The sequence below is a fragment of the Gopherus evgoodei genome, chromosome 4, assembly GCF_007399415.2.
Source record: "Gopherus evgoodei ecotype Sinaloan lineage chromosome 4, rGopEvg1_v1.p, whole genome shotgun sequence".
Taxonomy (NCBI): domain Eukaryota; kingdom Metazoa; phylum Chordata; order Testudines; family Testudinidae; genus Gopherus; species Gopherus evgoodei.
Genome location: NC_044325.1, coordinates 153,255,962 through 153,283,329, shown reverse-complemented (window position 1 = coordinate 153,283,329; position 27,368 = coordinate 153,255,962). Strand labels below are relative to the sequence as shown.

The 27,368-nt window shown below is 51.2% G+C and overlaps 2 protein-coding genes and 1 pseudogene across 8 annotated transcripts; 2 read left to right on the top strand and 1 right to left on the bottom strand.

Annotated features, from left to right (window-relative positions):
* Positions 1-512: 512 nt before the first annotated feature.
* On the top strand, positions 513-2,834 carry LOC115651465 (annotated as a pseudogene).
* A 2,338-nt stretch (positions 2,835-5,172) lies between these two features.
* LOC115651456 (zinc finger and SCAN domain-containing protein 2-like) lies at positions 5,173-9,073 on the top strand. The gene is made up of 2 exons (XM_030562534.1): positions 5,173-6,894; positions 9,049-9,073. Exon 1 carries the CDS (start codon positions 5,689-5,691, stop codon positions 6,622-6,624), a length of 936 nt encoding a protein of 311 aa, XP_030418394.1. The 5' UTR covers positions 5,173-5,688; the 3' UTR covers positions 6,625-6,894; positions 9,049-9,073.
* Positions 9,074-12,066: 2,993 nt separating this feature from the next.
* Positions 12,067-26,472, bottom strand: LOC115651402 (zinc finger protein 665-like). Of its 7 annotated transcripts, none has more exons than XM_030562360.1 (8): positions 26,355-26,472; positions 22,835-23,381; positions 21,274-21,403; positions 20,885-21,001; positions 19,586-20,553; positions 16,058-16,187; positions 15,695-15,808; positions 12,067-15,334 (listed from the first exon to the last, which is right to left on the bottom strand). In XM_030562360.1, the coding sequence occupies exons 2-8, from the start codon at positions 23,240-23,242 to the stop codon at positions 14,529-14,531; spliced, it is 2,673 nt and encodes an 890-aa protein (XP_030418220.1). In that variant the 5' UTR covers positions 23,243-23,381; positions 26,355-26,472; the 3' UTR covers positions 12,067-14,528. The 7 variants fall into 7 exon arrangements, with proteins under 7 accessions (XP_030418220.1, XP_030418219.1, XP_030418223.1 ...); XM_030562359.1 differs by lacking the exon at positions 26,355-26,472 and adding an exon at positions 26,165-26,348; XM_030562363.1 differs by lacking the exon at positions 26,355-26,472 and adding an exon at positions 26,165-26,348 and having other exon boundaries at positions 19,586-20,550.
* Positions 26,473-27,368: the final 896 nt, after the last annotated feature.

Sequence of the window (27,368 nt, the reverse complement as noted above, 5' to 3'; positions counted from 1 at the left end):
GGATGGTAAAAAACGTGGGGGTTGGACTGTCTAAGGGAACTGTCTCTGGCTTCAAGATAAAACTAATACAGTGTTCCAGGAGTGACTTTTGTTACTGGCTTGGTGAAATCTAATGCAAGAATATAGCACCGTTTTTTGGGAGGGGAGGTTTGCCCTGTTTCTGACAGTCTGCTCTGAGTTGGGCATTTGCAGCTGGGACCTAGGCCAGGCACCGTGACAGCTGGGTCCACATGTGCTTGAACATCTGCAGGATGAGTTCCTCCATGGCTCCCTAGGGACTTCTGCACCCTGTTCCTCCTTCCATAAGGGTTAGCTGTGTCCCAGATGCCCCTCGTCCTCTAGCCGGTGCCAGTCTAGAACCAAGCTATTGCATAAAGTCTGGGCAGTGAAGGGTTAATCCTAGTCCTCCTCCTCCTCCTCCTCCTCCTCCCAGCGGAGTGAGGGGTTTCACAGCTCAGGTGCTTTCCTGCTTCTCCCCTCCCCCCTCCATCAGCTGATGATGTGACCAGCTGGGCTCTGTGTGGTGAAGGGGGACAGTGGTGAGTCCTCATCTGCAGCCCCAGGGCCAGGAGGGGATTGCCCCGCAGTCTCAGCTATGGGAGCTCTGGGGAGGGAGAGAAATAGCAGCAGAGGCAAGAAATCGCTGCCTGGAGGAAGTGTGTGTATGTGGAGGGGAGAGGTCAGGATCTGAGCCAAACAGGGACTGGAGACACACACACACACCCCGCCGGCTCTGGAGCAGCAAGGGGAGGGCGTTTGGGAAGCTGAACCCACCCACCCAGCCAGCTCTTGGGCAGCAGTGAAGCAGGAAAGATTGGACGGTATTCATCTACTGCTCAGCTGTGGTTTATTCTCTTCCAGGAGATGAAGAGGAGAGCCCCCCGGGGAGGAGACATCAGCGAGAGTCAGGGCAGAGCAGGACAGCAGCAGGGAGACCCCCGCGCAGCATGGAGAAGACTTCAGCCTAACCAAAGCCAACCCTATCACCATGGGAGAAAAAGCCCACAGATGTTCCGAATGTGGGCAAATCTTTAGCCAAAGATCAAACCTTCACAGGCACTAGAGGATCTATACTGGGGATCGATCCTACAAATGCCCTCAGTGTGGGAAGAGCTTTGCTGACAGCGCCAACCTCCTTCACCATCAGAGGAGCCACATGGGGGAACGACCCTACATGTGTGCCCAGTGCAGGAAGAGCTTCAGTCAAAGTGCAACCCTAATCAAGCATAGTACGACCCACATGGGCAAGAGGCCCTATGGATGTGGCAAGTGCGGGAAGAGCTTTATTCAGACCTCCAACCTCCTGGAGCATCAGGGGATCCATATGGGCGTGAAACTCTACAAATGCCCCAACTGCAGGAGAGTGTTCTGCCACAGCTCCTCGCTGACAGGCCATCGGAGGGTCCATACTGGTGAGTGACCCTACAAATGTGTCATCTGTGGGAAGAGCTTCAGCCAGAGGTCCAACCACACCCAGCATCAGCTGATCCATACGGGGGAGAGACCCTTTACATGCGATAAATGTGGGAAGAGCTTCAGTGTTCACTCCAGGCTTATTATGCACCAGAGGATCCACACAGGGGAGCGACCCTATAACTGTCCCAGCTATGGGAAGCACTTTAGTGGCTGGCCAAATTTCACAAGAGATCTGAAGACACATACCCAGGATGGACCCGAGAAATACATTTGGAAGAAAGCTTAATTTGGAGCTCAGACCTTGGTGGCAAGAGCAGGGGTCTTGGATTATCAGGACTCCTGGATTCTATTCCCAGTTCTAGGAAGAGAGTGGGATCTAATGGGATAGAACAGCAAGAGGGATGAACGTCAGGATTCCTGGGTTTTATTCCCCACACTGGGAGAGAAGTTGGGTCTAGTATGTTAACACAGGGGGCCGGGAGTCAAGACACCTGTATTTTGTTCACTGCTATGGGAGTTGGGATCTAGTGGGTTAGAGGAGGAGCTGGGAGTCAGGATGGCTGGGTTCCGTCCCAGCTCTGGGATGATGTAGGATCTACTGGTTAGAGTGGGAAGGGCATTTGATTACTTTCCTAACCTTTTAGTTTTATAAACATCATTGCTGGGATACCTATGAGCCCCAATGTCATGTGGCCATGCAAAAAGCAAACACGATCCCAGGATGTACCAGGCAAGGTACTTCCAGTAGAGGTTCTTCTCATCCCAAACCATCTTTGGAGACCCAGGGAGCAATGCAGTGTCACCATTCATTCCTGTCATAGAAAACCATCCAAGAGAGATGGCTGTCCAGCCTCCTTTTGAAAACCTCCAGTGAAGGAGCTTCCACCACTTCTCTAGGCAGTTAAGCGTTTTCATTTCTTGTTCTCTTGATGCCTCCTCTGATTGTTGAGCTGCTTCTTTGCAGCACTTGTGCTTGTCCAATCTTTGTGATTTCTTCACTCCTTTGTGGAACACTTTTTCTTCTTCCACTTTCCACTTTTCCTGCAAGGTTCTTGTTCTATTACTTATCCAGTTTTTCCTTGTGTGCTTACACCTTCCAATAACTTCCGCCACTGTATTTTGTATAGCTTCCTTGAATGGTTCCCATTCGGTCTGTAGTGAGATTTCTTCATCATCAGAAATTAATAACCTGAAATCCCCCCCACCAAGCATGGCCTTGTGTGCCTCCCTCGTGGAGTTTTCCTTTAATTTATCAAAATCAAATTTGGCCCAATTGCACCCAACTCTTTCATGGACTTTCACTTAATCATTCCCATGAGTAGTTTGTGATCCCTGCCACACTCTCTAGACTCTAACATCCAGCAGTGGCCATGTGGGCCTTTCACTGATAAGAATCAGGTCTGTCAGGTTTTTGGTTTGACCAGCTGGTGAATTCCATCTAGCTGTGTGTATAACTCTGGGAGGAAACCAAGCACAGCCAATCATCAGGTTGTGCATCTCACAGCAAGTTCTTAACTTTCCCCATTATGGTTTGCTCTCTCAGTGCCATGTAGTCCAACACTATTCATTTGCTTATCATGTCAGCTAACAATTGTGATGGTTCTCTCAGGGTATCCAGGATTGTAAGTCACCCTGTTACCCTCCTGCCTCTAGTGAGAGGGAGTCTTACCTGTGGTAGCTGGGAGTTAACTCCCTATCACCACCTCCTTCAGCCACCAAACACTCTCCTCTGAGCTATGCCAGCCCTGTCTTTATCTTGCAGGTAAAGAAGAGGTTCACTCTAGTCTCCTTGAAGCATTCCTGTTGTGACGTACAGCCCCTGACACTGGAGTAGTGTAGCCCAATTTACGAGTCTGACCTTACCTTACCACTTTCAGAGCACTTATAATAAAACAAAAGGTTTCCACTAGAAACAAGAGAGAGGTGGTCACAGTACAAAACAAAGTCACAAAACGAGAACTAGAGCTGTTGGGAATGAAGGCATATTTAGGCAGGAGCCTGCTGCGGATTTTAAGTTTGTTCTGATAACGTTTAACAGCAGAAGCAGAGCTATGTATGTGTAAGAAACTGCAGAGCAATCCTGGTCATGAGAACAAGAAAAGATCCAGTGACTATAAAAAGCTAGAAAAGACCAGTTTGAACTAACATTAAACTTGTACTGATGGGGGAGGAGAATTAACATGGAAATGGGAGACTAATACAGATATATAAGAAAAGAATAAAAATTATAAGTAAGTTTGCGAAGAGTCCTGTGGCACCTTGTAGACTAACAGACGTATTGGAGCATGAGCTTTCGTGGGTGAATACCCACTTTGTCGGATGCAGGTGCCACAGGACTCTTTGCTGCTTTTATAGATCCAGATTAACACGGCCACTCCTCTGATAAGTAAGTCTGTGTAACAAAGGGAGATTGAAGTTGTATTGTCTGATGCTGGAAGAGGAGCTTCCCACTTGTAAATAGTTGATCACAACTTGCTGAGTGTTTTGCTTTAACAAATATTTGTTAGACCCATCTGCTGAGTACTAATAGTTGCCTTTCCTACCTAATGCAAAAACTTTCTGCTGAGCATTCATTGACCCCAGAGTGAAATGATGTAGTGGCCATAGTCCAGTTCCAGTGGACAAACTTCCTAAGCAGTTGTAGGGGTGGGGAGCAGGAAGTGTGAATCCATGAGACATTTCTGCCTCCTCAGCTATTCACCCCAAGTACAATCAGACCCCTGACCCATGAGCCTCCCCAGCCACCCTCTATGCACCACCTGAGCCAGCTGGGTGTCATGCAGTTGGCCCACCTCCGAACTGTGCCTTGGAAACAGCTGTCGAGGCTTGTGCTCCAAACCCTTCACTTCCTCAGCCTTGTGTCCTGCCCCAGCACCAAGTGGTGAGACCGCCTATCCCCTGTGGAGGGTGAGGAACTTTGGTGGGCAAGCGCATATTTCACGCTAGTCCCACGGCCCACCTGGGATATTAGTTGGTCGCTTCTTCAGAGAGCCATGAGCATGGGTGTGAGGGCTGTCCGGGGTTCTCTGCTTGGTGCCCCAGCTGGATCTAGGTTTTTGAACTTATGATTTGTATCACTGTTTTGTTTTTTTTCACTAGTTGTCCCTCAAAATCATTTGAGAGCTGGGTCCAGTAGCTCCCCACCTTAGGCTGGAGGAGGGTTGCTTTAGATATGGGTGGGCTTGCACCATCCCATCCTGAGAGCCTGAATAGGTACACCCCCCACCCCTCCTCAGGTAAGAGTCTGAGGCACGAAACCCCTTCCTGTGGAATCAAGTTTGTCTGCTTCTCACCCACCACTGCCTCAGAACCCGGAGGACCCCAACATTCCATCCAGTTGCTTCAGAACCCTCAGAGGCCCAACATTCTGTGCAGGTGCCTCGGAGCCCTCAGGGCCCCAATATTCCGTGCAGCTGCCAGGGAACCTTCAGGGTCCCAACATCTCGGCCAGCTGCACTGTCCTTGGGATAAGGGATCCCTGTGGGACTGTGTCCATTTGTGCTTGAACATCCATAGGGTGGACGAGGCCTTGGGTGAGATCCTGGCCGGAGCGCCCTTCCACAAGGGCTGGCTTCCTGCCAGCGCCCCCCGGGGGGGCGTCCTAGCGTGATAGTGCGGCGCGCTGATACCCAGGCTATAAAACCCTCCCTCGCCAGGCAGGGAAGGGTTAATCCGAACCCCGCCCCTTCCCGGGGCACGTGGTGCCATAAGGGGGCTGTAACAGGGCAGGTCGGGGGCAGGTCCGGACGCCTGGGTTCCGAGCCTGGCTCGCAGCGCCGTGAGGGGCGAGCCCCAGTCTGCAGGCAGCGGGCCCGGGAAGGGCTCGCCCCGGCCGGCCGGGCGGGCGGTGAGTGGGGGCGCCGGGGAGAGGCCGAGGCAGGACATCGCTGCGTGGAGGAAGTGGTCGCAGGGCCGGGGGGGTCGGAGCCGAAACGCGGCTGGTACCGGAGGAACCCCCCGCCCCCAGCCAGCTCTGGAGCAGCGGGGGGCGGGTCTGTGCCGCTGAGCCCAGCAGGGTCCCCCCAGCCGAGCCCGCCGTGGGGCAGCAGTCGGAGCGGGGTTTCTAGATCAGCTGTGCCGGTTTCCGTCCTGTCCCGGAGGTGAGAACAAAGGAAGGAATCCGCATCCGGCCGGGACTTGGAGCCCAGAGCTGCACAGGCCACTGGCGGGGAGCCCCAAAGCCCTGAGCAGGGAGAGACACCAGCCTGAGTCCGTACGGGGCTGGTTGGCACCAGGGAGACACCCCCCCCCCCCCCATCCCAGGGTAGAGACATGGAAGAAAAATCCCATAGATGTTCTGACTGCAGTAAAAGCTTTAAGCAGAGCTCGACCCTAAGGAGGCACCAGCGAACCCACACGGGGGAGCGACCCTACAAATGTCTCCAGTGTGGGAAGAGCTTTGCTGACAGCTCCAACCTCCTTCGCCATCAGAGGAGCCACACGGGGGATCGACCCTACACGTGTGCCCAGTGCGGGAAGAGCTTTGGGCAAAACTCGAGCCTGATGAAGCACTGCAGGACTCATACAGGCGAGAGACCCTACAGATGTGATGAGTGCGGGAAGAGCTTCTCGGAAAGCTCCAAGCTCCTAGAGCACCAGAGGATCCACACAGGCCTGAAACCCTACAAATGCCTTAACTGTGGGAAAGTGTTCTGCCACAGCTCCTCGCTGACCAACCATCAGCGGGTCCACACAGGTGAGAGACCCTATAAATGCCCCGAGTGCGAGAAGACTTTTGGACGCCGCTGCATGCTCATTCGACACATGAGGATCCACACAGGAGAGCGACCTTACAAATGCCCCCACTGCGGGAAGGCCTTTGCCGTTCTCTCAGTCCTGATCCAGCATGAGCGGATCCACACGGGGGAGAAACCCCACAAATGTGCCCACTGTGGGAAGTGTTTCAGCGATCCCTCCGTCCTGACCCGACATGAGCGCATCCACACAGGCGAGCGACCCTACAAATGTGTTCATTGCGGGAAGGGCTTCAGTCAAAGCTCCACCCATGCCCAGCATCTGAGAACCCACACTGGGGAGCGGCCCTATAGATGTGATGAGTGTGGGAAGAGCTTCAGTGTAAGTTCCAGCCTTGTTGTCCACCAGAGAATCCACACAGGAGAGAGACCCTATAAATGTCCCAATTGTGGGAAGAGTTTTAGTGGCTGGCCAAATTTTAGCAGGCATCTGAGGACCCACGCCCAGGAGTAAACCCGACAGATGACCCAATTCTGGGAGATGCTACTGTGAGCACTCTGGGCTCTTTAGAGAGAGAAGCCATGCATTGGAGAGATGCTGTAAATGCCTCAACTGTAGCCAGAGTTTCTGTCTCAGCTCGGAGTTTCGTAGGTACCAGAAAATCCACATGGGGGGGTAACCCTATAAACGCTCCAGCTGATGAAAGAGCTTTAGTCCCAGGATGTACCTTATTATTCATCAGAGGATCAACAGCAGAGACAGGCCTGAGAAATAAATGTGGAGGTAAGCATCATTCAGAGCTCCGAACAGGACTTCTGCTGTGGCAGAGGAGTGGGGCCTCCAGGTTAGAGCAGGGCGGATAGTGAGTTTCTTTTCTACCTCTTATTTTTGGAAGAGCCATTGTGTTGATCTTGTGCAATCTGAGTTGTTAAAAATTCAACTTGAACGTGAAGTTGTCTTTTCTTGTAGAATGTAACTTTTCTTCACATGATCATAAAGGGGGTGGGGGGGAAATCAAGTGTGTCCGTGAGGCCAATCTTGTCCCCTTTGGGGGTCAGTTCCTGTGTACCCTTGATCAGAACCATATGGGATTAGCAGTGCCCTACAATTGCCTGGTCTGCACTACAGAGGTATGTCGATGTGAGACAGCTTACGTCTACCTAGGTTTGTAAGCGTCTATACTGATACATAACTCCCACCAACCTAACTCCACCTCCCCGAGAGGCTTAGTGCTTAGGCTGATGTAGTTAGGCTGACACAGTGTCAGTGTGGACGCTGCATTGCTTACATCAACTGTTGCTGCCTTTCAGAAACCATCCCCCAATACCCGACCCTGGCAGTTAAATTGGTGCAAGCGCTTCTGTTGAAGAAGTGCACTGCCGATGCAAGGTGCATCGTGTGGACATGTAAAATCAATTCAATTACTGCAGTGGCTGTACTCAACTTGGGTCAGCTTAATTTTGTAGTGTAGATTTGTCCTGTGTCAAACTTTCCACACTGATACCCCTTTCTACCAGGACACAGTCCGGATCCAATGCACAAATGTCTTCACTAAGGGACAGGCTGGGAGAGGAATGGGGTATCTTACTTCTGGGGACACTTCCTCAGTGACCTCCTGGGCAGACAGTGAGATATGGGCCCTTTCCCAGGGCAGTCCATTCAGTTGCTCTTCCCAAGGAATCAGAATTAGAGCAATGCTGAGCTCTTTTGAAAATAGCACCTGTAAGGCTCAGTAGCAGAAGTTCTTCCCCTCCTGTGGACATATGGTAGGTTATTTAGAAAATTATTTAGTAATTTTAAGTATAAATATTCTTGTTTTACAGGGAAAGATCAAATGCACAGATGAGAGAATGCCCTTCACTATTTCTTGTAAATCCAGCAATTCTTTACAGCTGGGATGTTGGGTACTTAACTCCCCCAGGGTCCTTGGAAAATCCCAGCATGCATCATCACCTCTAAGAAACAGTGGGTGGGAAATTTAAAAATAATCCTCAGGAGAAATTATTCCCTCATGAAATGGGATCTGTTCTTTGCAAAGTGTGTTCTTTCAGGCTTCTTGCATCACAGTACATGAACACACAGATACATATACATACACACACACACACACACACAATTCAGATGTTGTAACCAGCACAATGGATATCACCACAATGAAGCAGCTAGAATTTGTTTTCAAAACCCCTCTACTTGCTTCGTGACTCAAATATCTCCAAGGTTTTTTTGTACCTCGAGATCATGTACCTTGACTTTGTGCTTCCTAGTTTTCAGAGATTTAGGTTCAGCCACTCTGAAAGGGGACAGGGCACCAATGGGCAACATTAATCAAGTTGTGAGACATTTAAATAAGGGATGGGCATATAGGTCCATTCTTGAGGTCCATGAGGGTGCAGGGATAGGCACTAAGACAGCCTCTTTGGGCCACTTCCTACCTCCTTTTTCCTGCTCCAGGATGCATGATGTCCACATAAGCACCAGGTTGCCTACCCATCTCCAACTCAGGGGCTTCGGCTCACTGACATTCCTTTTCCCAGCCAGGGCCTCGCTGCATCCTGTCCTGGAGGAGGGCCTTCCCTCTGCCCTGTCCAGCCCCCATTGAGCCACTGACTCCCTTTTAAACCCTGCCTCCAGCTGGAGCACGCTCAGCAAGGGCAGAGGAGCGGGGCCTCCTGAGCCCGGAGCTGCCCTTGTATCCATTGCTGTCCGGTGAGGGATTTATACATCCCATCACAACATCCCAGAAGGATGTTTGGTTTTTTTGCAACAGTGTTACATTTTTTATTCATATTTAGCTTGTGATCCACTATGACCCCCGGATCCTTTTTTGCAGTGCTCCTTCCTAGTCGCTTCCCATTTTGTATGTGTGCAACTGATTGTTCCTTCCTCAGTGGAGTACTTTGCATTTGTCTTTACTGAATTTAATCCTCTTTATTTCAGACCAATTCTCCAGATCATCCTGAATTCTAATCCTATCCTCCAAAACACTTACAACCCCTCCCGGCTTGGTATCATCTGCAAACTTTACACGTGTGCACTCAGTACCGTTATCCAAGTCATTAATGAAAATATTGAATAGTTATGAGATCCAAGACCGACCTCTACAGTACCCCACTAGATATGCCCTCCCAGATTGTTGGCAAACCAGTCATAACTACACTTTGAGTATGGTCTTTCAGTCAATTGTGCACACACCTTACTGTAGTTTCATCTAGACCACATTTCCCTAGTTTGCTTATGAAATTGTCATGTGGAATTGTGTCAAAAGCCTTCTTAAAATCAAGCTATAGCCCATTGACTGTGTCTCCCCTTTTCACTAGGCCAATAACCCTGTCAAAGGAGGAAATCGAGTTGGTTTGGTGTGATTTGTTCTTGACAAACCCATGCTGGCTATTCCTTATAAACCTGATTATCCTCCAGGTGCTTACAGACTGATGGTTTGTTTAATAATTTGTTCCCGTCTCTTTGCAGCTATCGAAGTGAGGCTGACTGGTCTATAATTCTCCAGGTCCCTCTGCTCCTCTTTGTAAAGACTTAGGTCTTCATCCCAATTCTAGGCTCCACTTGCAATTCCCAAAACTCCCACCAAACCCTTTAGGCACCTAAACAAACTCAGCAGCTGCATTTTCTGGGTAAAAATTCCTTGGGGGCCTACGCCTCTGCCTTTGAACATGCACACTGCTGCATTATCCTAGGCATCTGAATGGTGATATCCAATCGAGCTCCCGGAGTGATTCATGAATCAGGGAAGATGGTAGGTGAGGGTGGGTCTTGATCCGGTAGGTGTGCTCAGAGGCGAACTACTGGATCAGGGCCCATTCAGAATCTGTCTGGAGGAGGACAGGGTGGGTGACTCTACTCTCTAGCCCAGTGGGTCACATACTTGCCTGGGATGTGGGAGATCTATGTTCAATTCCCCAATTGGGCAGAGGGGAGAAAGGATTTGAACAGAGGTCTACCCTGTCAGAGGTAAGTGCTCTAACCCCTGCAAGGTGGGCATCTCCTCCTCTGGCTATTTTGTGGAGAGTGAGGCACCAGCTTAGTTCATTCTCCCAAGACACAGCTGAGGCACCTAAGCTGCCTGGCTCCAGGAGAGGAGTTCTCATTCATGAATTGCCAGACAGAGCTCAGTGACAACAAGGGGTTTGGCCACCATGCCAGAATGACCCGATACTGATGATCTACAATTGTTCTCTGTATACCAGTGCATGGAGAGAGAGGCCCCGGGCATCCAAGGAGAAAGTGGTACAACATAATATCTAAACCCATCCAGGCAACCCCACAGCAGGCTCAAAGGGGGGGCTCAAAATAGGTGTGGATGGAATCCACTCATAACCACCCCCCTACCCAAACTTGTTTTTGGAAAAAGGAGATGCTGATGATAGTGATGGTATATGACTTAAGATACAGACAAAGGACTCAGCATCTATGGAACACAACACAGAGCACAAGGTACAGGCAAGGCTATATAAGCTGTGTGGGAAAAGGGCTAATGCAATCTTTGAATGTACAAAGAGGAGAAGTGAGTAGGAGGAGGGAGGTGACTTGATCTCCATATACAGCAACAGGCATAGCTGCCGTGCTAGCGTTGTGCTACGGTAACCTGTGTAGTGTAGACGTACGCCCAGTCTCTTCCTAGCAGACGGCAGGGAGCAGGCAGCTGGGGACAAGGAGCTTGCTTAGAGATTCTTCTGATTTACCCCCACAAACTTCCAGATACAAAGCAATGTGTTCCCTAGTGAGAAGCCATCGGGGGAGCTTGTGTTGGGAGCGGTGGTATCATAGCTGTCCTCAGAACAGCCAAAAATATACACAAACCTGCTGTTTTGCAATAGGCACAACTGCCTTCACAGGGCGCCATCAGGTTTAATTGCCAGCACACATGGTTAATCAGGTCAAGGAGTGAGCGTTTGGTTCGATCAGCCTCTTGGGAAGGATAAGTAAAGGTAGATTCTCATTGCCCTGTAGTTATCTCCCCTTCAGTGTCCCCTAAAAGCCACACACTTCTGGGACCCTGTCCTTTTGAAACCCACCGGCTAAGGCCCCATTCACGCTGCAGAGAGAACTGGGATTTTGTAACAAGTTGGAGGGACTCTCAGGCTTTACCGGTTACAAGTCAAACGGGGCATTTTCTGTTTTCCAGTTCACACTCTGCAGATGTGTTTTTCGAAGTAAATTGTGAAACATCCTGGGTAGCTATTCCACACTGGTCATGCAGCAAGAACTATGTTTTTCGGGCGTGGGGGGCAGGGTTGTTTTGTTTTGTTTTTCAGACACTCTCAGCAGACTGTGGGATGCAGTCATGGGCGGGAGTAGGACTTGAATGACCAGCTGAGGGTACCTACCACATAGGAAAATCCCTATATGCCTAGCCACCTGCAGGAAGCCTGGGATAGACTGAGCAGCTAGAGATGGAAGCTGTGAGTTAAGATGCACCATTGGTAATATTCTTAACATTATTTGTGCACATGAGCTGTATCTTCAGCCAATAGCACACTAGCCAGTTAGTGCATGGTAGAAAGTTGCTGTGTGAGTGGGGCGTGACTGATTTAGTCCTGTTGAAAGTGTGAAAGAGGGTTAGTTTAATTTGCCAATGCGCCAGTTAGATTTAAAGCAAACTAGATCCATTGGATACGGGGTGTGGCCAATATTAGAATGGAATCTAATAGGATAATCCCTTCCTATTGAATGCAGAGAATGCTAGTTCAGTCATTTAACACTAGCTTCTCTTCAAGTCAACATTAAACTTGAACTGTGTCTCTCCAATCAGGACACTGGTTATTCTTAACCAGTCAAGAATGTATGAATTCACCGAGAACCACCCTAATGTAGAACCAACAATTCACCAATCCAGTGTAGATACAACCACCGTTCTGGGGAGGTACTGAATGTACACAATACAGTCTTGTGAGCATTGAGGCACTGCAGTCATTATCAATGAATGATACAAGTCACCAAGGTTTCTTATGACATTTATTATGACATCAGGCATCAGTACTTTAGTACCTGACACATTATGGCAGTTCCAAGGAGGTACTTATCTTTAAGGCACTTTGAAAAATGTGATCGCGGCTACTTGAATGGATTGGTTCAAAAGAGACAAATTTAGACTATTAAAAGCAATTGATTAAAGTTATTGTTTTAAATCACTCGCAGGCCAGTTTGTTTGAGTTTTTATAAAGGACAGCGTGCTTATAGCATTGGTGAAAATCTACAGTGTTGTTACGTGAAGTCTCACTAGAGAATACTGACTTAATACAACCTTCAGTTTATGTTAAAGAACAGAAGGGGAAATACAATCTTTGAAATGAAATCTCACCTCTTCTTATCCTGTTAACCCTGGATAAGGGGGAGAATGCTTCCAAACATCTGGGGATACTGCAGATTCTTCAGGGGTTCAGCCAACTCGACTCCTCCCACAGGGTGACCTCAGTTTTATAGACCCTTATTCCAGTCCTTGTTGGAGGGGGGCCTCCCTGTAATTTCTACTGGTCATAAGCCAACCGAATGCTCAGATTTCAGCTCAATTTCTGTTGCTTCCATGGGTAACCAGTAGATGGCGGTAGTGTACAACAAAAGTTGTCAATCCTTTTCCTATGTCTTTTTATGTTTGATTCATTTCAAGGATTGTATTTCATATTAGCCTGCCTCATTGATTGCATGCAGTGTAGTTGTAGCCATGTTGGTCCCATGATACTAGGGAAACAAGATGGGTGAAGTGATATCTTTTATTTGACCAGCTTAAGACTAAAACACATTTTTTTATTGAATTCTTCTAAGCAGAAGTGTTATTTGGAAAATAGTTACTATTTAATAGGGTTGTTGCGGTGCAAAGGAATTTTGTCACTATCACTTTTCACAGCAGACTTAGCGCCCCATTGCCACCCTTATTTTTGTGCTGCTGCTGTGACTTCTGCCCTAGCAAGTCTGCTGTGAAAAGTGATATTTGTATGTTTGTTAATTTCACTTTTCACAGCTTCCCTGCGCTGAAGGCAGCGCTGCCACCAGCAGCAGCACAGGAATGAGAGTAGCCTTGTTTCTCTAGTATCCTGGGACCAACACGACTACAACTACGAACTACAACTACACTGCGTGCAATAAATGAGGCAGGCTAATATGAAATACAGTCCTTGAAATGAATCAAACAAAAAGACTCTGATAGGAAAAAGATTGAAAACTTTTGTTGTACCCTACCGCCATCTACTCGATACCCATGGAAACAGCAGAGAAACTGAGCTGAAATCTGAGCACTTGGTTGGCAAATGGCCCGTAAAAATAAAAGTTATCACCTCGCACATCTTGTGATGTTGTTTATTGGAATTTCACCCCTTTTAACAAATTCAAGGCTATATCCTGGTGAGGTCGTTATATCTTTCAATCTTCCGTTTCGTGCGATCCAATGCCTATTGCTTCTGGAGTGCAACCATCATATACCAAGAAAACAAACAAAATCCATTAATCTTCTAAATCTGGTGGATAAATTCCATACATTCTTTGATTGTATATACACATTTCATACTATTTAGTTCTCACAATAGCCCAGAAGACATTATCCACATAGAGAGAGAGTTTATCTGATTCACAGAGCAGACAAGTGTGCAGCTTCTAAATTTGGGGAGGAAGACATATTGATAGGACAAAACAGATTGTCCATGGTATATTTGATTGATTAGCACAACAGATGTATAGTTTCGCATTTGGGATGAAAACATGTGCTTTGGTTTCTTGGGGTAACAGTTCGCGCTATTAGACCTTCAGTCTGCCAGCTTCCCCACCCATCATTTGATCCACTCCCAGTGTCCCATGGGGAAGCGGGGTATCACCCTACCTGGTGACTTTTTGAAGGTCTTTTTAGCTATATTGGGAGTGAAAAAGAGGTTTTATCCATATGACAACTATGAGTGAGATTCTTGCTTAGGCAATTAACAGTAATCTCATTCAGCCATTTTAGGTTTTATTTTGGGGAAGAAGTGGAACTCCAGACCTTGGCTGATCGAGGGGGTTGCAAGGTTATTATATGGGGGTCATGAGTCAGGGGCTGTGCCAGCCTCTTCCCAGTGGGGGGCTGAAGTGGGCTAGACCAATGGTGCACCAACTGGGAGGTGTGCCTGAGATTCTCTGGTGAGGGGCACGAAGAAACTTTATTAATACTCCCTTTTCACAGCAGACTTAGCACCCTATTGCACTGCTGCTGGTGGCAGCGCTGCCTTCAGAGCAGGGAGGCTTAGTCAGGTTTGATTTCTGCCTGAAGCCTTGCCCGCATTCAGTGCACTCATGAGGCTTTTCCCCCATGTGAGTCTTCTGGTGCTGGACAAGCCCCAATCTCCAATTGAAGCTGTTCCCATAGTCCAAGCAGCCGTAGGGTCTTTCACCTGTGTGGGTCCTCTGATGCACCAGGAGGTTGAATCTCTGGGTGAACCCTACCCTGCACTGGAGATATCTGTGGGACGTCCCCCCATGTGGTTCATTTGGTGCTTCCTAAGATCTGACCTCCGAGCAAACAGTTTCCCACAATCGGGGCATTTATAGGATTTCTCTTCTATGGGGCATTTCATCAAGTGGTGAACGAGGTACGATTTGAGAGCAAAGCTTTGCCCACATGTGGTACATTTGTGAGGTCTCTCTTGCTGGTGCCTTAACTGATGCTGGGACAGGCTGTACTTCTGACGAAAGCTTTTCCCACACTGGGGACATGTATAGGGTCTCTCCCCAGTGTGGACCTTCAGGTGTCTGGTCAGGGTTGATTTCTGCACAAAACTTTGCCCACATTGAGTGCATTTGTGAGGTCTCTCTTGCCGGTGCATTAACTGATGCTGGGAAAGGTTGCACTTCTCACTAAAGCTTTTCCCACATTGGGGACATGTGTAGGGTCTCTCCCCAGTGTGGACCTTCAGGTGTCTAGTCAAGTTTGATTTCTGCACAAAGCTGTGCCCACATTCCCTGCATTGATGAGGTGTTTTCCCCGCCTGGGATCGCTGGTGATGGCGGAGCGTCGAGTTCCCCCTGAAACTCTTCCCACAGTCGGGGCATTTATGGGGTTTCTGTCCCACATGGGATCTCTGAGGATTATGATCATCACACCCAACAGGTCTCTCCTCCCCCATGGGGTCTCCCTGCTGCCATCCTGCTCCACCGGGGTCTTCCCACTCAGGGCTCCAGGACATCCTGTTCAGCTCTGCTCCTGCAGGCTCTTTCTGCTGTGGATTCTCCTCCTCTGTCCTGGCACCTGCTGGGACAGAGAGAGAATCCAGCCGGGGCTCGTTCCCTGTGCCAGGGAGAGGGGCACAGGGGTTTGTTGCTGAGCACTTGATGGGCAGGAAGCAAATCCCCCAAACCCTTCCCTGAGGGAAGAGGAGGGGCCAGTTCTGCCCTAATGGCCCAGCTGAGCCCTCTGAGAAAAGTTGAAGGAGGGGAGGGCTCCTGCCAGGGGTGGGAATCTGGGAGTGTCACCTGCTGTGATGACAAGGACCTGCTGGGGACGGTACTGACAGAGACAAGGTAGAACAGAAGGGAGATAGGGGGAGACCCCGGCAGCTTTTCCCTCTCCTCCCGGACAGTCTCTGAGCCAGTGTCGCTCATTCCTCACCTGTGTGGGCGCCTCGCAGGGTCTCCCTTTCCTCAGAGCCCTGGAGATCTGGGACCCTCAGCTCTTCCCCTCGCTCCATTTGAGAGACCATGGCCAGGTCGTGGATGGGGAATCCTGCCCGGGGGAAAGAAACAGGCAAGATGGCGCTGGGTGAAATCTCCCCCAGGACTCAGTACGGACAACTGCTCCTTGATTTTAACCCCAGCCCTGCTCTCTGCTGGGGGAAAGTGGGATCTGCATTGTGGAGTGATGGTCTCTGTGCTGCTAGGTCTGGGGGATCCAGAGGCCAATGCCCCAAAGGCATCAGAACCTCCCTTTCCCTCCACCCCAGCTTCTAATCCCTGAGGGAAAGGTTCTCCTCACCCGGTGAGATCAGATGCTCTTCTTTATTCTCCTCCTTCACCTCCCTGCAGATCTTGCCCTGCTCTGGGGCCAGCGTTGTCCACTGTGCCCTGGAGCAGCATGCAGCCTCCTCCTCCCATGTCACCGGCTCCTGGAACAACAAAGACCCCTGCTCAGCACCTGCAATCCCCGCCAGACCCACTCACTCCCCATCAGCCAACAAACCATCCGATGGGAGCTCCTGCCATGCGGTCCTAGAAGAGAATGGTCTCATGTCCCATTCCCCAACCCCATTAGCCAGCCAGTCCTGCTGCCCTGGGGCCGGATGGGAGCTGGTGACGCTGGTGGGAACATGGGAAGGATCTGCTCTCTCTGGTAAACTGGGCACATGCAAACACAATGTGTTTCAATACATCCAGATGAAAGGGTATCCCCCCTGGGAACAAAGAATACAGGCCTTCCTGACCCCATGAGGGACTGTCTCCTGGAAAGAACTGATTCTGACAGGGATTCTGGTGTCATTGTCGACAGACCACTGGACATGAGCTCTCAATGAGATGCTCTGGGGAAAAAGGGCCAATGCCATCCGTGGCTGTTTAAACAGGAGCAGCGAGGAAGGAGGTGATTTGACCTCTTTGCATGGCTTTGGGGAGACCAATATTAGAAAACACTGTCCAAGGATGTTGACAAACTGGAGAGGGTGCAGAGAAGAGCCACAAAAATGATTCAGGGGCTAGAAACGATGCCTTACACGGAGGGACTTGGCTAACTCTGTTTAGTTTATCAGAAAGGTAAAGAGGTGACTTCATTTTGGTGTATAAGTATCTTCACAGGGAGAAAATTCGTCAAAATGTAGGTTCTACGTTCATACACACAAACACACACACACACCCCGATACATACACACAATGCATTATTAACCTGTGGAACTCATTTCCACTAGATAGCACTGAGGCCTGGAGCTCAGTGGAGGATCGGATAGCAACATGGATAATGAGACCCTCTCTAGGTACACTATTAGCTCAAGTGAAAACTGTTTTTAGGAGGAATCTGCTTCTGGGCACAACCCAACAACTAGCTGACAGGATTAGGAAGACACTTGGATGAGGGGCAAATTGTGCCACCTTTGTCCACTACTGGATTTCTGTCATGTACCTACGAAGGGCCTAAATATTGGCCACTGGCCACCAGTGTGGCTTGTTCCTATGGGGACTGAACAACATCATGGCAGATGGTGAAAGAAAAGAGAGCTGATTTTGGCGAGGGGCATAGGGAAAAAGACTCATATCTCAGTCTTGGTCTACATCAAAAACTTGACATCAACCTGGCTATATCGCTTGGGGCTGTGAAAAATGTCGAATTCTTTGCAGAATTCTTCTGCCAACCTAGCTACCGCCCCTCGAGGGGGTGGATTTGCTGCAGTGACAGAAAACCCCTTCCATCGCTGTAGTGTCTGCACTGCACCACTGCACCAGCAGAGCTGCAGCACTGGAGTTGTGCTGCGGTAGCACGTGTAGTGTAGACATATCCCCAGTCTCTTCCCAGTGGATGGCAGTGAGCAGGCAGCTGAGGAGACTCTCCAGGGGGATCCATTTTTCAGAAACAAGGGAGTCACACACACCCCCCACCTTCCAGACTCAAAGCAATGTGTTCCCTAGTGAGGAGCCATGGGGTGGGGGATGGGGAGGGGTCTTTTGTTGTGAGCTGCAGGGTCACAGCAGTCCCCAGCATAGCCACAGAAATACACAACCTCACTGTTCTGCAATAGGTACAGCTGCCTTCACAGGGCACACTCATGCTTAATGAACAGCACGCAGGGTTGATCAGGTAAAGTAGTGATCGTTTGGGTCCATCAGCCTATCGGGAAAGGAAAAGGAATGGTCGCTTCGCAGTGCCCTGCAATCCCCTCCCCTAAAGGTAACACACTTCTGAGACACCATCCTGCTCAATGCCTATGAAACTGACTAGCCGACGCCCCATTTACACTGCATAGAAAACTGGGTTCACACCCAGCACATGGCCCAGCGGCATTTGTAGGAGTAAACGGTGAACTAGCCTGGGCTGTTCGTCCATGCTGGCCAAGCAGCAGCTCCTTCCAAGGACGTTATTTCGTTCAGACACTCACAAAGCTAGGTGAGGAAGTAGGACGTGAATCACCCGTTACAGGAAGCAGCCACACAGGAAAACCGCCCTGTGCCCACCACTTACAGGAGCCCTGCAACAGACGGCGCGGCTCAGCGCTGAAGCCGCAGGCTAAGACGGGGTGGTTGGTAACCCATTGTTCACCATGTGCTCTGAGACAAAGAGCTGCATTTTTATCCCATAACGCTACTTGCCAGTTAGGAGCATGGTAGCAAACTACTGTCCGGCTGGGGCACAACTGATTTACTCCTACTCGGTTGTCACCTTTAATCTTCCCCCAGTGAGGGTTGATCAGCACAGGGTATTTTACAGGCATCCGTATACAAGTCTAATTATAACTCTAACTTCCTGGGTGGACACACTTATTCTGGAATAAGAGTGTCCACTGGGGAAGTTATAACCGGTGTTCCCAGAGAGGTATAATTGTACTAGTAAAACTCACGGGTGGACGTGCCCTGAGACGTGTTTAAAGGATACACACAGAAACACACGTATTCCCACGCCTACGTCATCCCACTTTCCAAATGGTCCGTACCTCCACTGCCAGTCTCTGCTCTAGTTTTCTACCACTAGTGCCCTTGTGATCACTTCCCTCCAACATCCAATCATCTAACCTTGAAACTCCCCCTAACTATCTCCCCCCCTACTCCCGGAGAAAGATCTCTTCCTTCCTCCCAAACATAGGCTCGGACCCTCAGGGCTGCCCAGAGTCTGTAGGGGGGGAAGTGGGGCAATTTGCCCCGGGCCCCACAGGGGCCCCCACGAGAATATAGTATTCTATAGTATTGCAACTTTTTTTTTTAATGGAAGGAGCCCCCAAAATTGCTTTGCCACAGGCCCCCTGAATCCTCTGGGCGGCCCTGCTGATCCTGTGGGTGCTCAAGGGCTGGAGCACCCATGGAAAAAGTTAGCAGGTGTCTAGCACCACGAGCAGCCAACATTCTCCCTTCCTCCCCCCCCCAGTGCCTCCCGCCCACCGGCAGCCCGACAATCAACTCCTTCCCCTCCCTCCCACCGGCTCCTGGCCTCCATGATCAGCTGTTCCATGGCATGCAGGAGGTACTGGGAGGGTCGGGGAGGAGAGGGGACAGGGTGCACTCAGGGGAGGGGGCAGAATGGCAGAAAGAGGTGGGAAAGGGGCAGGGCAGGGACGGGAAGGGTGGAGTGGCGGTGGGGCCTGGGGCTGAGCAGGGGTTGAGCACCCCAAGGAAAATGGGAAGCTGGTACCTGTGCTCCCAGTTCTCACACTTGTCACCATTGATAAGCCACTACTACCCACCCAGGCTCTTTAAACCTTGTACTTTTTAATACGTATGGGGGAAGAAGTGCCCCACTCCAAGCAAAGGAAGTACCACACCGTGTGTGGAGTCCCTATCACAACGCTAGTTCTACTGAATCTGAAGTTACATTTGCTGCATCATGTTTCTCTCCCATGTGGCGTTTCATCAAGTGTTGAACCAAGTTTGATTTCTGAGTGAAGCTTTTCCCACATTTGGTACATTTGTAGGGTCTCTCCCCAGCGTGGATCCTCAGGTGTCTAGTCAGGTTTGATTTCTGCCCGAAGCCTTGCCCGCATTCGGTGCACTCATGAGGTTTTTCCCCTGTGTGGGTCTTCTGATGCTTGACAAGCCCCGATCTCCTGTTGAAGCTCTTGTCACAGTAGGGGCATTTGTAGGGTCTCTCATTCATGTGGGTCCTCTGATGTGTTAGGAGGCTGAACCTCTGGGTGAACCCTATCCCGCACTGGGGGCATCTGTAGGGGCGCTCCCCCATGTGGGTCGTCTGGTGCTTCCTCAGGTCTGAGCTCCAAGCAAACTGCTTCCCACAATGGAGACATTTATAGGGTTTCTGTCCCATGTGGCGTTTCACCAAGTGTCGAACAAGGTACGATTTGAGAGCGAAGCTTTGCCCGCATGCGGTGCATTTGTGAGGTCTCTCTTGCTCGTGCGTCATCTGATGCTGGGACAGGCTGTACTTCTGGCTAAAGCTTTTCCCACACTGGGGACACGTGTAGGGTCTCTCTCCAGTGTGGATCCTCAGGTGCCTAGTCAGGGTGGATTTCTGCCCAAAACTTTGCCCACATTCCCTGCACAGATGAGGTTTTTCCCCCGTGTGGGATCGCTGGTGGTGGAGGAGCGCCGAGTTCCACCTGAAGCTCTTCCCGCAGTCAGGGCATTTACGGGGTTTCTGTCCCATGTGGGTTCCCTGAGGCTGGGGGTCATCACACCCAGCAGGTCTCTCCTCCCCTGGGGGGTCTCCCTGCAGCCATGCTGTCCCACAGGCATCTCCCTGCTCGGGGCTCCGGGACGTCCCAGGTGGCTCAGCTCCCACGGGTCCTTCCCACTGGGGATTCCCCTCATCTGTCCTGGCACCTGCTGCACGAGAGAGAGAGAATCCAGCCCCAGGGCTCGTTTGTTGTTGAGCAGAAAACCTGATGGGCATGAAGTGAAAACCCCAAACACTTTCCCAGAAGGGAGAGGAAGGGCCGGGACTCCCCCAGAATCCCAGCTGAGCCCTCTGAGAAAGGCCAGAGAAGGGATGGGCTCCTGCCAGGGGTGGGATCCAAGAGTGACACCTGCCATGAGGAGAGGGGAACCTGCTGGGGACAATACAGAGTGAGTGGAGACACAACTGGGGGGCTCCCGCTGGCTTGGCTGGGATCCCACCTATTCCCTTCACTCCCAGTCGGTGTCACTCATTCCTCACCTCTGTGGGCGCCTTTCGGGATCTCCCTTTCGTCAGAGCCCTGGAGATTCGGGACCCTCGGCTCTTCCTCGGGCTCCATCTGGGGGATCGCAGCCAGGTCAGGGATGGTGAATCCTTCTGGTGGGGAGGAAACGGGCGAGACACCCCTGGTGAAATCTCCCCCTAGGGTTTTGTATGGAGAACGTGCCTCGATTTTAATCCCAGCCCAGCTCTCTGCTGGGAAGACGCAGCATCCCCATTTGGAGGGTGACTGTCTCTGTGCTGCTAGGCCTGGAGGCTCCACAAGCCACTTCCACAGAAACGTAATGCCCCCGATGCAGCCTGAGTACTCAGTAACTCCTGCCAACCCCCCTTCATCCCCACCCCCAGCTCCTGAAACGGTTCCTCACCCAGCAAAATGAAAGTGTCTTCCTTATTCTCCTCCTTAACCTCCCTGCAGATCTCGCCCTGTCCTGGATCCAGCTCTGCCTGCTCTGCCGCAGAGGAACACACAGTCTCCTCCTTCCATGTCACCAGCTCCTGGAACAAGGGCCCCTAATCAGCATGGTATGGTTCAGTTTAGCCATCCCACAACCAGGCTCAATCAGGCTTCATTAGTCAGAGGCCAAAAAAGCACAGCACAGAAAGGCAAAGGTTAATACATCACCAATCTGATCTGGAAGACCATTTTTGCAGTGATCCAGATTGTCCTGAAATTATTGGCTTACCTCCAATCGTATTTATTCCTGAGTTGATTACAACAAAGGGAAAGTTCTACTCCTCCCATGATATTAACAAAGTTTGACATACCAGTCCTCACCAGTTTCTTATCTTGTTTTGAACATAGTTCTCTAAAGGTCAGCAACCCTTGCCTTGGTACTGAACAGATGTTTGTTAAGCATCAACAAAACTATTCGTCTTATCCTGTCTCTTTACTATGTCTCTGTACCTGACACTGAAATTGCAACACTTCATATGTGCCCTCAGTTAACCAATCTTAACATAACTGAAAAGCGCCCTGGGAAGAGCTTCATATGAATACAATTCATAGTCACATAAAGCATGAATATAACACATGCTATTGATATAGATTGGCCTTATGGATATGATATTGGTTAACACGGAGACCTCATCAATTTTCTCGTAGCTCCATTTACGAGTTGCCAGACACAGAGGTGTCTTGTAACTGCCAGATTCAGATACCCGGAGGCTTCTGGGTTTCTCAAGCCTCAGATATCCTCATTCTGACAGGTCCTGCTAAGCTTCCAAACATCCAAAGAACAGAGGCACAGGTAAGCAGCACAGTGATTGCAACCATTTAGCTCCCATGAGATTTCCACTGCAAAGTGGAAATGGTAGTACAAGTACAAAGAATTTGGAGGGTACTGTTCATGGATATACATCTGCCTTATTTGCTTTGCACAGCCACCTTATACAATCGCTCTGGAGTAGTAAAGCAATTCCCATTTTGTTAATCCATCTGTTTGCAAGCTGCTTTCACATTCCTCAGCAGGATTCCATTCCTTGTATGGAAATTGCCTCTCTAGCACTAGTACAGGAGTTTTGCAAGCCCCAGTCTCTCCCTTCACCTATGGCCTAAGCACTGCTTCAGTTTGGTCAACAGAAGCGGCAACTCTAGCCAGATCCACTCCTTCCCCACCAGCCTTCAAACCGTCAGATGGGAACTCCTGTCCCGGAGACGTAGAGTAGAAAGGCCTCTTGTGCCATTTCCCACCCCCATGAGCCATCCCGTCCCCCGCATTTAGGAGGAAAAGCCAGCCAGTCCCCTGTCCCGGGGCCAGATCAAAGCCAGCGCCTCCCCGTCCCAAGGTGAAAGATCCCATGTCCCATTCCCAGACCCCCTTCAGCCAACCAGTCCCCTCCGCCTCATGGGTGTATTGGAGCTGGCGCCCCCTAGATGGGAAAAGGCCCCGCGTCCCACTCCCTAATGATTTCACATCTGTAAATTACCTCCTGCTGTGGCCATATTCCGGGCTTTTGCTTGGCTAACTGGAAACCCTCTGCCAGTGCCATGGCCTGCTCCCCGGTCTGGGGGTGACACCCCCCCACCCAGCTCTGGATCTCCTGGGGCAGGATACTCAGGAACTGCTCCAGTACCAGCAGGTCCAGCATCTGCTCCTTGGAGCGCTGCTCCGGCCTCAGCCATGCCTGGGAGAGGAGGCAGAGGTGGCCATACGCCTCCCGGGGACCCTCAACCTCCTGGTAGCAGAAACCCCTGAAGCGCAGACGATGCATCTCCATGTCGATGGCTCCGTGGGCATCTTGCTCCTCCACTTCCTCTTTGGGAACCAGGCCACATCCTGGTGGGGGCTGGAACTGGAGCCTGAGAGCGGCTGGGGGAGCCACCTGGGCAGCCATGGCCTGTCTCTGAGCCGAAGCACAGCCGTATCTCCCTGGGGATCGCCTAGCATCAGTAATGGACCCCCTGCAGCACCATCTGTACAGGGGTGCGGGACATGTCCAAGGGGGTTGAGATCAGCCCAGGGGATGATCACCTCTAGGGAGAGAAATTAGAGCCACAGAAGGAATGAGACACACAGGAACAGCCCCTCCGAGTCCCCCTCTCCAGCCCCAGTGTTGTGGGGAGAGACACAGACCCAGCGCAGGCACCCCCAAAGTTGGTGACTCTTTCCCTCCTATCACCTACGTACTTCTGCACACCCGGGTCCCCTCCTGGCCATGTGAAGTGAAAATCAACCAAAAAAGTATCATTGTTAGGACTTGTAGCCCGATCTACAGATTATATATTTATATATATAACTTAAGAATCACCAATTATCACTTTAAGGGTTGACAGGTTCTTGCCCCCAAGATCAGGCCATGCATTATTTAGATTATTATATAGTTGGGAACCCCAATGTGCACAGTTGCAACACTCACACTATAGGAGCTCTTCTATATTGATAAATATGGTTTATTAATACATTTAGCACAGTCACGAACACCCCGACTCAGTAAGGTAGGTAGAGATATTACAAAATGTACCTCTGCACGGCCATATACTCTCACCATCCCTTGCAGAACAATACTCTCAACTGCCCCATCATCTCCAGTGGCCAACCCAAGGGCATCATCTCTGTCTCCTACCGCCCCTAGGCTGGATGAAACTTTTATAATATGATATGCTGATGACACTATGTTTGATGCATATTCAATAGGGGTATATCCTCACCTTTCCAATTTTGGACTGTCTTTCTTCTCTGGGTTAGTATATCAGTGATCTCAACTTATTATCTAAACACGGCAATTTGTTTCCATGGCCCTTTAGTGGTTAGGTATCTGCGGATGTAGCACATGTACCTGTTATGTATGTAAATTCATTACCATGACACTTCTAGGGTGACCAGACAGCAAATGTGAAAAATTGGGATGGGGGTGGAGGGTTATAGGAGCCTATATAAGAAAAAGACCCAAAAATCGGGACATCTGGTCACCCTAGACACTCCTGAAGTTGGATCATGTACCTGTGGTCAGAACTTCCCCGTATACACTCTGTTTTCAGCTCCCCAAATACTTGAGGTTTTCCACTGGGCCGTTTATCTGCACAAAGCTTAGCTCTTCAAAGTTCATAGGCCTCAAGCTTGCTGAAGCTAACGTCTTACAGGATTCAGGCCTGTAAGTTCCTTGCGTTACTGCTGAATCCACAGGCGCTGGAGCTCCCAAGGAAAAACTTAGTGAGTGCTTAGCACCCACCGGCAGCCAGCTACCCCCCCTCCTGCCAATGCCTCCCGCCCAGGGGCAGCTCCAGGCCCCAGCACGCCAAGCTGCGGGGGGCACTCTGCCGGTAGCCGGGAGGGCAGCAGGCAGGGTGCCTTCGACAGCATGCTTGCGGAGGGTCCGCTGGTCCCGTGACTTCAGTGGATCTCCCACAGGCGTGCCTGCGGAGGGTCCGCTGGTCCCATGGCTTTGGTAGATCTCCTACAGGCGTGCCAGCGGAGGGTCTGCTGGTCCCATGGCTTTGGTGGATCTCCCACAGGTGTGCCTGGAGTCGCAGGACCAGCAGACCCTCCGCAGGCATGCCTGTGGGAGGTCCACCAGAGCCGTGGGACCAGCGACTGGCAGAGCGCCCCCGCGGCATGACGCCGTGCTTGGGGTGGTGAAATGTCTAGAGCCGCCCCTGCTCCCGCCCGCTGGCAGCCCTGCTGATCAACTCCTCCCTCTCCCTCCCAGTGCTCCCCACCCACTGTGATCAGCTGTTCCATGGTGTGCAGGAGGCACTGGAGGGGGGAAGGAGCAGGGATGGGGCGCACTGGGGGAGGGGATGGAACTGGACAGGAAGAGGAGGGGTGAGGTGGAGCCTTGGGGAAGGGGTGAAGTGGGGGCCTGGGCAGTGTGTCCAATAGGCTGGGGAAGGCTGTACCTCCTCATACAACCCCACATGGCCCCAGCCATGCTCCTCTCCAAAGCTACATCCTCCTTGCCCTTCCCCCTTGGCCCCAGGCCAGGAAGGCTGCTCCTGTTCAGTACTGCTGGGGCTGGAGCTAGGGCAGCCAGGACTTGGGGGGGTTGGGGCTGCCTAGCACTGGGGGGGCCCCAGGTGCTGGGTTGGGGAGCTGGAGGCGCTGGGGCTGCCCGCCCTGTGCTGGGGGTTAGGGGCTGCAGGTACGGGGGGGCTGGCAGCCATGGGCAGGGGGGCTCCAGACTCCTGCAAGGGCCATGGGGGTGGGGGCTCCAGACTCCTGCAGGGGAAGGGGATGGGGCTGCAGCGGGAGGGGCAGCTGAGGGTTAGCATCCACCAGCCAGCATCTGCTGCCCATGAGTGGGGGCAGGGCAGGGGGGGGGGAGTCAAGCACCTCCAGGGAAAGGAGGAAGCAGGTGCCTGTGGCTGAATATAATGCAAAGCAGTGAATATAATGAAGGCAACCAGTCCTCTGGGCTACAGACTCCTCACCTGCGTCCTGTTCCTAGATCAGCGGTTCAAACTTTTGTACTGGTGCCCCCTTTCCCACAGCAAGCCTGTGAGTGCGACCCCCCCCTTATGAATTAAAAACACTTTTTTATATTTAGCACTATTATAAATGATGGCGGTGAAGCAGAGTTTGGGGCTGGAGGCTGACAGCTCACAACCCCTATGTAATAACCTCACGACCCCCAGTTGAGACCCCCTGTCCTAGATCCCGATACACAGATCTAATTACAAGCCCCCACTGGCTTCCCAGAGTTGAGGGCAGAACCCAGGAGTCCTGCCAGATCCAGGGGGAGAATCCAGGAGTCCTGGCTCGCAACCCCCCCTGCTCTAACCACTAGACCCCTGGGGACCCAACCCAGTGTGTCTAATACCTGTGCTTTCTCTGCAGGTGGCTGGAGGCGAGGAGGGTGTTTCTCCGTCCCAGCCACAGTTTGGCTCCGATCCCCTCGCCCGTGGCACCGCTTTCTCCAGGCACCGATTTCCTGCCTCTGCTGCCGTTTCTCTCCCTCCCTGGAGCCCCCTCTGGCTGCTTCTCACCCCGCGCCCGGGGCCCCCACTCACCGCCCGGCCCCGCCCGGCTGCAGACTGAGACTCGCCCCTGCGCACCGGGAGTGACTCCGAATCCAGGCGAGGTGCAGGGGGCTGGACAGGAAGGAACTATGGTCCCTGCACTGTTTACAACCGCCCCTTACAGCACCGCTCTGGGAAGTGGCCAGGCTCAGAGCTCATTGGTTTTAACCCTCTAATTCTCCAGCCCGCAGGGGAGCTCCCAACAGGGAAAGAACCAGGGAAATCCTGAGCCTTTTTTTCCCTGCTCCATTATCAAGCCAGACCTCCCTGTCTTCCTGGATCAGGCCAATGCTGGGCCCCTAGCCAGGATCCTGCCTCCAGCTCTGCCCAAAGCCAGCTGCAGCAGGGGCCGGTGGGAGAAACACAGCTGCCAACTCTCATCCTGGGTCAATAAGCACCCCACTGTCACAAGAAGCCCAAACTCAAGCTAATCCCATTTCAAAACAAGCCAATCCCCAAGAACCCCAACACTCTATGTGACTAGATCCTCCTGCCCCTGGCATGCAGTCTGGGGCCTGTGTTGAGCCCTCTGTGCACCCCGACTCTCTCCCCCCTTGCCCCCACTTGCTGGGAGCAGATCAAAAAAATAAAATAAAAAGTCAGCCGCAGCAACAAACTACAACAAGCAACAAGCCATAAACTAGCCAACAAGCAACTCACAAGCCCATTAAGCCCAAAGCAAGCCCAATTTCTGCAATGGGCACTTTGGGAGAGTTCCCCACCTGTGGGGGAAATTCCTTCATAGATCTGTAGAGACCAACTGAAGGCACCATTGGATCATCTAGGTTGAGCTCCTGAGTAGCTCAGGCCAAAGATTTTCACCCGGTCACCCCTGTACTGAGCCCAATCACTTCTCTTTGGCCAAAGCATCTTCCAGACCAGCCTCCAGTCTGGTGTGGATGGCATCAAAGAATGGGGAATACCACACCCCTGGGGAGTGTGTTCCAGTGGTTAATCATCCGCATGGGTAAAAACTGGCACCCAGGGGTGCTGGAACGGGGGGAG

Excerpts from the sequence above, each read along its gene's own strand:
- LOC115651456 (XM_030562534.1), top strand. The coding sequence starts at position 5,689 with ATGGAAGAAAAATCCCATAGATGTTCTGACTGCAGTAAAAGCTTTAAG.
- LOC115651402 (XM_030562360.1), bottom strand. The coding sequence starts at position 23,242 with ATGGCTGCCCAGGTGGCTCCCCCAGCCGCTCTCAGGCTCCAGTTCCAG. Across the intron at positions 16,188-19,585 it reads AGAAACATGATGCAGCAAAT|GAGCCGGTGACATGGGAGGA; the intron begins GTAACTTCAGAT and ends TTGTTGTTCCAG. Across the intron at positions 15,335-15,694 it reads CCTGCGAGGCGCCCACACAG|GTGCCAGGACAGAGGAGGAG; the intron begins GTGAGGAATGAG and ends CTGTCCCAGCAG.